Source organism: Equus asinus, chromosome 3 (assembly GCF_041296235.1).
Source record: "Equus asinus isolate D_3611 breed Donkey chromosome 3, EquAss-T2T_v2, whole genome shotgun sequence".
Classification (NCBI taxonomy): Eukaryota; Metazoa; Chordata; class Mammalia; order Perissodactyla; family Equidae; genus Equus; species Equus asinus.
The window spans coordinates 126,446,624-126,459,827 of NC_091792.1; the positions used below are offsets into that span (position 1 = coordinate 126,446,624).

General features: G+C 36.9%; 1 protein-coding gene across 1 annotated transcript in view; it reads left to right on the top strand.

Moving 5' to 3' along the window:
- Positions 1-6,384, top strand: part of KCTD8 (potassium channel tetramerization domain containing 8) — a 252,789-nt gene extending 246,405 nt beyond the window's left edge. Inside the window, exon 2 of the mRNA XM_014857146.3 lies at positions 5,008-6,384. Coding sequence (XP_014712632.2) covers positions 5,008-5,468 — 461 coding nt within the window. The 3' untranslated portion in view covers positions 5,469-6,384. The remainder of the gene's footprint in view (positions 1-5,007) is intronic.
- The last annotated feature ends 6,820 nt before the right edge of the window (positions 6,385-13,204 follow it).

A 13,204-nucleotide genomic window follows, 5' to 3' on the forward strand; every position in this document is an offset into this window, starting at 1 on the left:
AAGTGGCTTTGAATCATTGAATGCAATGATGTAAAATTAAAGTTTTAGATTATCCCTGGAAGCCTACAATTAGCAGACATCCACAAAAAAACTAGGCAACTAGAGTAAATCATTATTTGCTCTGAATTCATTTATTTTTCTTAAATTTCATATTATAAAAACATATAAATCATTTTATTGTTGTATTTTGTCCAAATTCAAATCCACTAAGTTATCAATAATGATTTAAAGTATGCTTAATCAAAGAGCAATAATACATAATATGTTATGCATTGTCAAAAATTCTGACATAAATCAAAAAGAGACTATTACTTACCCCTAATGAGCTATAGCGAGAACTGTCATATTATTCTGTACATTCAAAAGTGTAGGCAAGGGGCTGGCCCCATGGCCCAGTGGTCAAGTTAGAGCACTCCACTTCAGCAGCCCAGGGTTCACCTGTTCAGATCCTGGGCGTGGACCTACGCACTTCTCATAAAGCCATGCTGTGGCAACGTCCCACATAGAAGAACTAGAATGACCTACAGCTAGTATATACAACTATGTACTGGAGCTTTGGGGAGAAAAAGAAAAAGAAAAGAGGAAGATTGGCAACGGATGTTAGCTCAGGGCCAGTGTTCCTCACCAAAAAGCATACAGAAAAAAAAAATCTTTTTAAAGTGTAGACAAGATAAAGTTGAGCATTTTCTCTTAAGTCATTCTATAAACATCTGAACTTATTTAGTCTCCTAATTGGGAGTCTGCCTTGCCCAAAGATAGTTTATTAAAGAGGAGTATGTAGTGAAAAGTAAAAGTATATATTTGTTAATTCTTGTTAATATCTGTACCTATTTTAAGGTCTTTTAAAAAAAAGAAGCTCTAACAATCATGGTAAATTCAGGTTCCCACTCTTTTATTTTTTATAGAGTTTAAAGTCTACAATGGGAGATATTCTAAAGGGCCCCTTGCGTTTTACACACTCAGTGTTATAAAATGCCATAAAATAGACCATATTTCTGACCATGCTCTGATGCATCTTATTTGATGTTCCAGGTGGGTGGAGGGTGGGAAGGGAGAGATATAGGTGATAAAAAGAGTGGCAAAGAAAATGGAGAAAGAATTGGGGGGAAAAAAAGCTAGTATGAGGAATTCACATAGGGCCCATTTGGTGTGACATGCATCTTAGCTTGTCTTCCAAGAAAATTATGGAGATCTTTGACCACACACATGCAGTCTCTTTCTCTGCACCATTTTGTCCTCACCCACTTATAGTTAAGTAGAGTAAGCCTGTGATCTTCACCGGAACAGAGAGCTCATCCTACTCATCTTTGCATCTTCTCTAGATCTTAGCACAGTGCTTGGCACATAGTGGTGCTCAATACATTTCCATTGACTAAACTGATTAATACCTTCTTCAAAGAAATCTTCCTTGATCTTCCATCTTACTCTATGAGAGCAATTCATTTCCATCGCATATTTGTTGCATTCTATTGTACTGTGGAGTTTCTGCATTTGTGTGTGTGTGTGTATTGAGAGAGGGAGAGGAGGCTTATTTTCATGAATAAATTGCAGTGCCATTGGGCATAATAACTCTATATTATTTATTTAGCTAATCCGTGGACTTTTTATAACTGTGTGTCCTCCATAGCCTATGTCATTAAGCACTTTTTTCCCCAGGGAATACAAACAGTATCAAGCATTTGCTTTGGTGGCACCTAATATCCTCCTTCCGTACTGTCTTCCATGCTGATGTTATTATTTTTCTGCCTAAGTATCTCTATCTAGTGCTCTATTCCCCTGCCTATTAACAGGAAGTGATTTCTCATCATTCATTTATCCTTAAATAAAATTGGTTTTCCCAGGTATTTGCAGTTTAATCCTTTAGTCATTATTGGGAATGTAAATTATAGATTCCCCTGTAGGGATTTCTCTTAAAGTAATGCAAAAGATTGACAGAAAGGGTAAAAAACATTTATTTATATCCTGTGTTGTATTAGGCTGGTGGGCATCATGCTAGCTTGGGATCACATTCAGCTGTAAAGATAATTAGATAAACAGATGCTGCACCTCCTCCATCACACTGACCTCTACATAGACATACATACAAACCTTTCAGCAAGCTTAAAAATCTCCAGAGATGGGCCTGAACATCTGTACATTAAAAAAATGTGCAGATATACATTTACTTACAATATACTCTCATTGTTGAGAATCATTGTACCAAATCCTTTTGTATGATATTTCATTTAATCTCAAAATAACCCTATGAGGAAAGTACTACTACCCCATTTTACAGATAAGGAAATTGAGACTTAGAGGATCTAAGTATTTTGCTTAAGGTCACCAGACTATTTGCCGGGGAGCTAGAACTTGATTCCAGGTCAGTATTATTGCCACTAAAAGCTGGTGCCACTAACAAACTGATCCTACAACTAACACCCCTCTAGTCAATGGAGAGGATGGTTGGTGACCAGGGTGGGTCTATCAGTTAGGGTCCCAGAAGAAAAAGAAGGTACATCTAATTGGGTAATTTGAGAAAAGTTGAATATTGACCGTTTACAACAGTGTGGCAAGTGCTCTCATGCCGGTTACAGTGGACATGGTTAACATCTGTAGGCCTGAAGATGTGAGCCTCAGTTTAATGGAATCTGGAGAGAGGGGAAGAGGGTGAGGGAAGTGAGAGGTTGGTGGAGAGAGCTGCCAGACAGGGCTGTGCCTCTTGGTCCAGGGATGCAACTAGATTACAAAAATCTTTGGGGGTTGGGGGAGCAAGGGTGTGGTCATGCCAGTCTTTGTCATTGACTGAATCCAGCTGGAAGCCAGAAGGCAAGGGAGCCTAAGGACATAGTTTGTGCCTGTCAGCCACTAGGACAGAGAGTGGAGAATGGATCCAGGTAAGTCAGCAAGGAGTTAGAGGTGCATGTTCTCCACCCCTATCCCTCAGATTCATGCCCAATCTCTCTTAGAATGAATGAAAATGGCAGAGGCTTAAAAAAACTGTTTGTTTTTGTTTTCTTTAATCCATGGTTGCAAATGCTTCTAAAATGTATTAGTGCATTTTCTTGCTAAGCATTCATAACTATCAGCATTTTTCTAGTTTTGCTGTATTGCAGACAAAGGAAGTATGAAATATTGGTTAAGATTTTCCCTGAAATAGGTAAATATTCTTTAAGGATTTGGGGATTTTTTGTTTGTTTTTGGTTAGGTTAATTCAGGTATAGTTTACATACGGAAAAATTTATCCTTTTTAGTTATGCAATTCCATTAGTTTTCACAAATGTATATAGTCCTATATACATAACTAACAGTACAGTCAAGATATAGAATGCTTTCATTATTCCAAAAAGTTATAAAGCCTTTTTAAATCTTTAATCTCACTCAACTAAATATTTGGCATCAACTTTTGTTTCTTCTGATTTTTTTTTTTTAAGATTTTATTTTTTCCTTTTCCTCCCCAAAGCCCCCCAGTACATAGTTGCGTATTCTTCGTTGTGGGTTCTTCTAGTTGTGGCATGTGGGGCGCTGCCTCAGCGTGGTCTGATGAGCAGTGCCATGTCCGCGCCCAGGATTCGAACTAACGAAACACTGGGCCGCCTGCAGTGGAGCGCGCGAACTTAACCACCCGGCCACGGGGCCAGCCCCTGTTTCTTCTGATTTTAAATAGGTAAATTTGTGATAACACCCAGCAGTGTGTTGCCCTTAGTAGGTGCTTTATGAAAAGTATTTTCTTTGGCTCGTTTCCCCGTCCTTCTGAATAATATAAACTACTCAGATTGATTATTAATGTATTTCTTATATATTAGTCTGAGAAAAGATTCATAATCTTGGCTACACATTGAAATCATCTGAATCTATTAAATGGCCCCATGACCAGGTAGATTTCAATAAGACAAGATGTCTGGAGTTAAGACCAAGCATCATTAATCTAAAGCTTTCTAGGTAATTCCCATATGTGACTAAGGTTGAGACCCTATGAATTAGACCAGTTGTTCTCAACTCTGGCTGCAAGGTACAATCCCAGGGGCAATTGCTTTAAAATACTGATGCCTCTCCCCGCATTCTGATTTATATAACTGTTCATAACAGTCAACTACAAAAATAAATAAATAAATAAAATTTGGGTAACATATTTCTGAATGTTTGGCCTCCAGTTAATTAAGGTTTTATTATACTTCTGGGTATGTGATAGTATTCAATAAATGTTAAATGGAGGTCCTAATCCCACAGTAGAGTCAGGGAAAATAAAATATGCTCCCTCTTGGAAATCAACTGTTTGTGTATTTGAAATAATTATCTTGGCAAGCTATCACTTTCTGAAAATTGTCCTCCTAGGTAATTTACCTCAGATGGTAAGCCTTTTATTTTAAAAGAATACTGTATTCTAACTATATTTTTTCACTATAATGGTAGGTACATATATGTCTTAGAGCACTTTCATAATTCTCTCCAAGGAAATAGACAGGAAACAAGATTAAGAGACTGAGGATAAGATTTAAACCAGCCTCCCACTTGGAAGCATACATGATGCTATTGTACCTCCGGGCCTGGAGAATACTGCTGCTGTGTAAAATAGAGTAATGGTACTTTCCACTTTTATAATGGCAAACTATATGCACAAAGGACACTTAGTACCAATTGCTAGAACAGAAATGAACTGTCTAATTAGACAGTTACGGGACTAGCAAAATATTTACATATGATATCTTTTTCAGATTTCAGGAACTAGTAACTAAAATAACAAAAATCTTCTTTTTAGCGTAAATTTATCAGTGATCTGTTGTGGCAAAAATGCTCATTAAGCCAGCCTCCTGGACTTTATGATTCTAAATAATTAATCAACATGCTACATGTGTTAGTGTACACTAATGGCACGAGGTGTTGTATTTAATCCAGCAAATATAAACTAGTGAACAAACGGCACTTTTCTTACAATAAGTGATCTTGGTTTAAAAATAGAAAATATAGAGTTTATTTAATTTGACATTCTAACCTCTTATTAAATCATTCTACTCCTTTTTTCCTTTTTAGGACCACCTCAGAAAATAGTGTCACCTAAACAAGAACATGAAGATAGGAAACATGACAAGGTCACAGATAAAGGAAGTGAAAGTGGGACTTCCTGTAATGAGCTCTCCACTTCCAGTTGTGACAGCCACTCAGAAGCGAGCACTCCCCAGGACAACCCACCCAATGCCCAGCAGGCAACAGCTCACCAACCTAACACCTTAACATTGGATCGCCCTTCCAAAAAAGCACCTGTGCAATGGATGCCCCCACCAGACAAACGCAGAAACAGTGAACTCTTTCAGACGCTCATCAGCAAGTCCCGGGAAACAAATCTTTCAAAAAAGAAAGTCTGTGAGAAGCTAAGTGTGGAAGAAGAAATGAAAAAGTGTATTCAGGATTTTAAAAAAATCCACATTCCAGATTATTTTCCAGAGCGCAAACGCCAGTGGCAGTCTGAACTGTTACAAAAGTATGGGTTATAGTAATTAGCACATTCCTGCAGTATTTCGATGACATTCAATGTTTACTACTGTGTCACCACCTGACTGTGTCCTAACAATGGTCAGTGTGATTTCTTGCTGCTCTTCCTTTTTGTGAACAGTGGATGTGGGACAGTATTTTCTTTCATCCTTTTTTGTTGTTGTTTTTAGAAAAATGACTAAAAAGAAGAAAACCAATAAATGTTGAATCAAAATGGTATATCTGATCAAACCATTTTTGCAAGAATGAAAGTAAAATGTGCATGATCAAGAAACTTAGAATCTTGATTTTTGAACTGTGGTCAACTGGATATGTTTGTCATTTTGTAACTCACCAAAAACAAATCATCATATCACTCCAATTAAAATGACAATATGGATGAAGCAACATCAAGTAAAATGTTAAATGATGGTTTGGGGACCCAAATCTCAAACTGTTTAAATGTTAATGCAATAAAACAAGTATTATTTTTGCATGAGCACAATGTTACAAATAACACAAGACATAGGGAAGATCTGTTTGTTGCTTGAGAAGAAAAATAATTACAAAAAAATAAAGAAAAAATATGTTTCAGGCGAAGCCTATAAATGTAAGCTGTCTAGGAGACTGAATTTCCTTTGTTCTGGATCTGTGATTTTTTTGTGTATGTATATGGTATTCTGTGTGTTAAGACGGTGTAAATATGCCTTATACTGTTGTGTTATGGCACTGACATTCATCTATTAAAGCTGGTTATGATTATTTCTGTGAAATGAGTCCTCACATCAGGCTGTGAAAATTGGTGTAATGATGCTCGGAAAGATCCTATTATCATGTTAATCAAAATGATTGAGGGAAATGGTAAAGAGCTTTATGTATTTATTAAAAAAAGAAAATATGTGAGTTCCTTGATTTTTATTGACTCTTCTTTAAAAATATTCTATTGTTCCATTGTCTTCAATTTTCCTTTAAAATTCCAAGCTACAGAGTGATATGTTCACCTTTAACATTGACAAGGTAGAGTTTAAATGTAATTCAAAATGGAGATAGTCACATGGAGGTAGCCTTGGCTTTGATTAATAAACCCTTAGTCCACAAGAGAAAAAGACTTCACCTGAGAATGCACTTAAATTTTATTTTCGCTGACAACCAGATTGAAAGCATCTCCAAAAACAATTAGGAAGTTACCTCTTACAAATTGAGACAAAAATGTCAGTAGCAAGCTAAAAGGTCAGCCTGAATGACAAGAGATTTCCTTCTGCTTGCATGTGTGAAAACAAACTTTCTTATCATAAGCCACACAATTTTTGATGCACCACCTATACAGAAAGAAATACATAATATCATGAAATCTCACTAAAGAATAGACTGGGAGAGGGTAAAAATATCTTCAAGAATTATAAAGCTCAATGTCCTCTGTGGTTGGTTGAAATAGAAGTTGAGCAGCACTTGTGGTATCATTTCTTGCAGAATAATGTAGGGAGATAACTATCGTTAACTCAAAGTTTAAAAATCTACATTTATTTTTGGATGTACTATTATATAAAATATCATCTACAGTGGACCACTAGGGAAACCAGGATATATGATTTATCTTAAACTACCTATCCAGCTTTAAGAAAGAGCTACTCTTGTGTTCTGCATTTCATTTGGGGAAGGTTGGCAGTTCCAACATGGCTTGATGTAGCTGCAAAACACTCGTTAAATGGATTGAACTTGGTTGTTAAACTCTGCTTCGTCCATTCACCACTTGTTTGATCCTAGGGATAATGGGGATAATAATAATGTTATAGAGAAGATTTAATTGAGGTAATTGAAGTAAAGCTTCATTACCACTCCTCCAGATGGAAGAAAAAAGGGAAGTGGTGGTCTTCCCAGAATCCAGGACCAGGGCTATCAGATGGGGAATTTGGACTGGAAAGGGACAAGCTGTCTAGTAAGAGCTATAGCCACTAAGGAGTCATAGTCATGTCCAAAGATGGCTCCCAACACAAAGAGTGAGGGGGAAAATTATCCTAGCTTCCCATATTCCAATTTCCCACCAATACTTCCATTGTCCCACTATAAGTGGAAGCCAGTTGGCAAAGAAGCCAAGGAAATGCAGTTTATAGATGTGATCCCCCCTGTGGTACAAAGCCCAGCAGGGAAGGGCAGGGAATAATCTGAAAAATAGCTCACCCTGATCAATGTTTTCCCAACGCAAAACTTCAAATAGAATCGCGATGGTAAGAATTTGGTAAATGGGGACTATTTCAGATCTTCTTATCTCTACATCATAAGAGAAGTAATGCCAGTGAGACTATCTATCCTTGCAGTCCTTCTTAGTAAATTAGAACGCATTTAAATAATAGTCCAATGAGCATTTACCATACACCAAGTGTTTGGCTCAAAGGTTAACAGCATATTTGAGAAGCGCAAATTACCAGCTATTGCCCTTGGGAGTAAGCTTTTTGTCTGATCACTCCAAGACATTATGATTCCACCAGACACTAGAATCTGACTGTCCCCAGTTGGGATTTCAAGGGGATCAAGGGAGGCCACTAAAATGGAGACTCTTCTCTGCAAAAGGAGACACCAAAATTTAAAAATGATTTGGGCTAAAACATATATAAAACTCCTTTTCCAAAGAATCAGGAAATAAAATCTGGAGGGTCACCAAAAGTCAAAAGAGCTGGAAGTAGCCACTGAAGTTGAATATTTATTCTCCCTCACATGGTTTACCTTTCATTTGGTATACGATAAACCCTCAACTTGTGACCTGATGTGGTGTTAGTTCAAGTGGAAACATATTGAGTACTAACAAAGATGAGAAAAGGAAATAAAAGTCAATTGTGAGATATTCAATTTTGGAAAAATGGAGTAGAAATACTTCTCCTCATTCCTCCCACTAAGTATAACTAAACACCCTAGACATTGTATATAAACACACTAAAGAAGGCTCTGAAGAGCTGAGGGAAGAAGGAAGGCCTGCTACAGACATTGGGACCCAAAGAACAACATGGTGGTGAGTTTCCTGGGTTTTCTTTTTGCCTTGGATATCCCAGACTTGAAGCTGAAGAAGCTGATAACCTGGAAACACTAACAGGTGCGGAGAAAATAAGCTCCAACAAAACCCTACTCTATCTAGCCAAAGGACCAGGAAAAGGGTGGCATAGCAAAGCAGCAAGATAGAAAAACTTACGGATGATAACTGCTCTGCTGTTTCAGGTTACAGGAAGGTGGACACAATTGTGTTACATAGTCATTTTACTCACTTTCTTAAAAGACTTTTTATTTTTAGAGCAGTTTTAGGTTCACAGCAAAATTGAGAGGCATGTACAAAGGTTTCCCATATAGTCCCTGCCCATAAACATGCATAGCCGCCCCCATTATCAAAATTCCTCCGCCAGCGTGGTACATTTTTTACAATTGATGAACCTACATTGTACACATCATCATCACCCAAAGTCCATGTTTTCATTATTATTTTCTCTTGGGGTTGTACATTCTATGGGTTTGGACCAATGTATAATGACATGTATCTATCATTATGGTGTCATACCAAGTATTTTCACATTCCTCTTCCCTTCCCTGAACTACTGGCAACCACTGATGTTTTTTACTGTCTCCATAGTTTTGCCTATTCCAGATTGTCATATAAGTGGAATCGCACAGCATGTAGCCTTTTCATATTGGCTTCTTTCACTTAGTAATATGCATTTAAGTTTCCTCCATGTCTTGTCATGGCTTTATATTTTTATTGCTGAAAATATCCCATTGTCTGGATGAACCACAGTTAATTTATCCATTCACCTAATGAAGGACATCTTGATTGCTTCCAAGTTTTGGCAATTATGAATAAAGCTGCTATAAACATCCATGTACAGGTTTTGTGTAGACGTAAGTTTTCAGGTCTGAGTAAATATCACCACAACTGCTGCATCACATGGTAAGAGTATGTTTGGTTTTGTAAGAAATCCCCAAACTGTCTTCCAAAGTGGCTGGACTGTTTTGCATTCTCACCAGGAATGAATAAGAGTCCTTTTTGCTCAACATCCTCATCAGGTTTTGTTGTTATCAGTGTTTCGGTTTTGGGCCATTCTAATAGGTTTGTAGGGGTATCTCATCGTTGTTTTAATTTACATTTCTCTGATGATGTATGATGTGGAGCATCTTTTCATATGCTTGTCTGCCATTTGTATATCTTCTTTGGTGAAATGTCTGTTAAGGTCTTTGGCCCACTTCTTTTTTGTGTGTGAGGAATATTGGCCCTGAGCTAACATCTGTTGCCAATTTTCCTCTTTTTGCTTGAGGAAGATTGTTGCTGAGCTAACATCTGTGCCAGTCTTCCTCTATTTTATGTGGGATGCTGCCACAGCATGGCTTGACAGGTGGTGCTATGTCCACTCCTGGGATCTGAACCTGTGAACCCAGAGCCACCGAAGTGGAGCATGAAGACTTAACCACTATGCCACCGGGCTGCCCCCATCTTTGGCCCATTTTTCAATTGGGTTGTTTATTTTCTTATTATTGAGTTTTAAGTGTTCTTTGTATATTTTGGATAACAGTCCTTTATCAAGTATGTCTTTTGCAAATATTTTCTCCCCGTCTGTGGTGTGTTTTCTCATTATCTTGACATTGTCCTTCACAGAGTAGCAGTTTTTAATTTTGATGAAGGCCAGCTTATCAATTATTTCTTTCATGGATCATTGTCTTTGGTGATGTATCTAAAAAGTCATGGCCGTATCCAAGGTCATCATGTTGTCTCATATGTTATCTTCTAGGAGATTTATAGTTTTGTATTCTACACTTAGATCTGTGATCCATTTTGAGTAAATGTTTTTGAGGGGTGTAAGGTCCATATCTAGGTTCATTTTTTTGCACGTGGATGTTTAGCTGTTCCAGCATCATTGTTGAAGAGACTATCTTTGCTCCATTGTATTGCCTTTGCTCCTTTGTCAAAGATCGATTGACTATATTTAGATAGGCCTATTTCTGGGCAGTCTGTTCTGTTCCATTGATCTATTTGTCTATTCCTTCACCAATACCACATTGTCTTTGTTACTACAGTTTCATAGGAAGTCTTGAAGTCAAGTAGTGTCAGTCCTCCAACTTTGTTCTTCACCTTCAATACTGTGTTGGCTATTCTAGGTCTTTTCCCTCTCCGTATAAACTTTAGAATAAGTTTGGCAATATCCACAAAATAACTTGCTGGGATTTGGATTAGGATTGTATTTCATCGATAGATCAAGTTTGGAAGAACTGACATCTTGACAATATTGAGTCTTCTTAAGGATGAACGTAGACTCTCTCTTCATTTTCTTAGTTCTTTGATTTCATTCATCAGAGTTTTGTGGTTTTCCTCATGTAGATCTTGTACATATTTGTTAGATTTATACCTAGGTATTTCATTTTGGAGATGGCTAATCTGAATGGTAGTGTGTCTTTAATTTCAAATTCTATTTGTTCATTGCTAATGTGTCAGAGCTCTCATGTTTTTAAGAATAAAATCCAAATATTTTAGTATCACATTATAGGCCCTTGATAAAATGGCTCCATATCAGTTTACTTTATTGGGTAACAAATCTCTTCCAAAATTTTGTGGCTTAAAAACAACAACCATTTATCAGTTCATAATTCTGAGTATTGGTAATCTGGGCTGAGATAAGCTGGGTTGTTCTTCTGCTTATCTCACCTGGGCTTATTCACCTGGACAATCTATTGATAATTTGTCAGGGGCTGAATAATCTATAATGGCCTCACTCCATATCTGACCATTGATAGGCTTCAATTGGGGTGCCTCAGTTCTCTACATACCCTCTCCAGTAGTCTAGCTCAATTTATTCACTTGGTGGCAGTGTTCCACGAGTGTGAGACTAGAGGTTGCAAAGCCTCTGGAGGCCCAGCTCCAAACTCACACTACATCACTTCCTGTGCATTCTATTGGTCAAAGCAAGTCATCTCAAATTCAAGGGTTATCAAAATACACCTCTTCATGGGAGCAGCAACAATTTGTAGCCATTTGTAATCTATGATAGATCCAGCCTATCCTCTCCAGACTCACATCTAGAAGCAAACTCTGCACACCAATTATCAGTGATTTGCTAAGACCCTTCCTGTGCCCTAAAATCATCACACTCCCCCCCCAACATACACAAATAAAACTTCTTCACGTTTGAAATGTTACCCATACTGCACACTTCAATTCAAAGGACACCTACTCTCCAAGGCTTTCTTTAATCCCTTAACAAAATTATTTATCATTCTGTTCTCAGATACTTCAGAGTACTTTAAAAACATCTTTTATTACTGTACATATGATTTATATTTTATAATATATAAGAATGGACACTTGTATTCTCCATTAGTTTGAAAAATTTTTCATATAGGTTAAGATCTTACTTTTCTTTGAATGAGAGAGAAAAATGAGTAGGTAGTTTCTGGCACATAGTTGATATTAATGATTTTGGCAAATAAATAAACAGACATTTCAATATAAGAATCTCCTCAACAGTTCTTGATTGACTCTTCTTGCCTTACTAGGCTTGCTAAATGTATTTTACAATGTTTTCAGACCAAATCCCACTCGTTGGTCCTACATTGCTAATCCATCACGGAGAGATTACTCAAATGAGTATTTAAAAAGTATTTCACAGTTTCTTTCAATTTGGATGAATGTGATTTTGGCATCTTCTGCTAGAGGTGCAGTGACTAGGCCTTAAAATTATTTCTTCTCCCTCACAACATTTACCTTTTGCTTGGCATATAATAAACATAACGTGTGACCTGGTGTATTAGTGTTTTTTAGTTTAGTTAAGGAAATGTTGCCAAAGAAGAGTTATGTTCACTAAAAAGAGAAGCAATTTGGAAGAGTTTCCTATAAAACCCTTAAACATCAAATCTATTTTCCTCAAATTTATTCTCCCTCTCCATTCCATAGTCCTAAAAACTTTCACTTTGAAGCGTAACATACAGAGGTTAAAAGAATCACACAACTGCAGGTGGAAAGAATCTTAAAAGTCATGTGCATTTTCTACATAAATGAATCAAAGTAATCTATGCGTATTTCTAGAGTGCCACCTATGGTGAGGCACATTACCATCTGTATAGAAGGTACAGGAGTGAGTAAGCAGTAATAAAAATGCCTTAAGATCTCATAGATTAATTTCCACCATACAATGGATACACAGTGACCATGGTAAAGTCTAGGCAGTGGGGTGGGCTATAATAAAACCACAAATCTTGCTATATAGATTTCCAGAAAAGAGACAGTTTTACGGTAGAGGTGGAATTTGAGTTGCTACTTGAAAGCAGGGACATTTGGATTTGTAGATCTAAGCATGTTGAAAGCCAACTCTACAAGGAAAGAGACAAATCTACATGTTCAAATATGCAAGAAGACTGTAGTAGATGAAGATGTTCCAGAAACATTTTCACAAAAATACCATTGAAAATGTTTTTGAATACAAATTTTTTTCGAACTTAGTCTTATGCTGAAGAATATGTTAATGAAAACTATTTTCATAACAATCTTCGTATTCAAAATTATATTCTCATAAGTAAATTCTTCTTATACCCATTCAGTCTTTTTTTCTCCCTGGCCCTCAGTCTCCAATTGCAGCAGCAGGGTGCTAAGGTAGAAGAAAATTAAGTTTTCTTTAAAATACTGTTAAGAGATTGAATGGAAACTGACTAGTTAAAACTAACAAGAAGAAACAAGTGAATTAGAACGTAGACCAACAAAATATTTTTTGTGAGGGAAGGGTATTTTAATACTAAC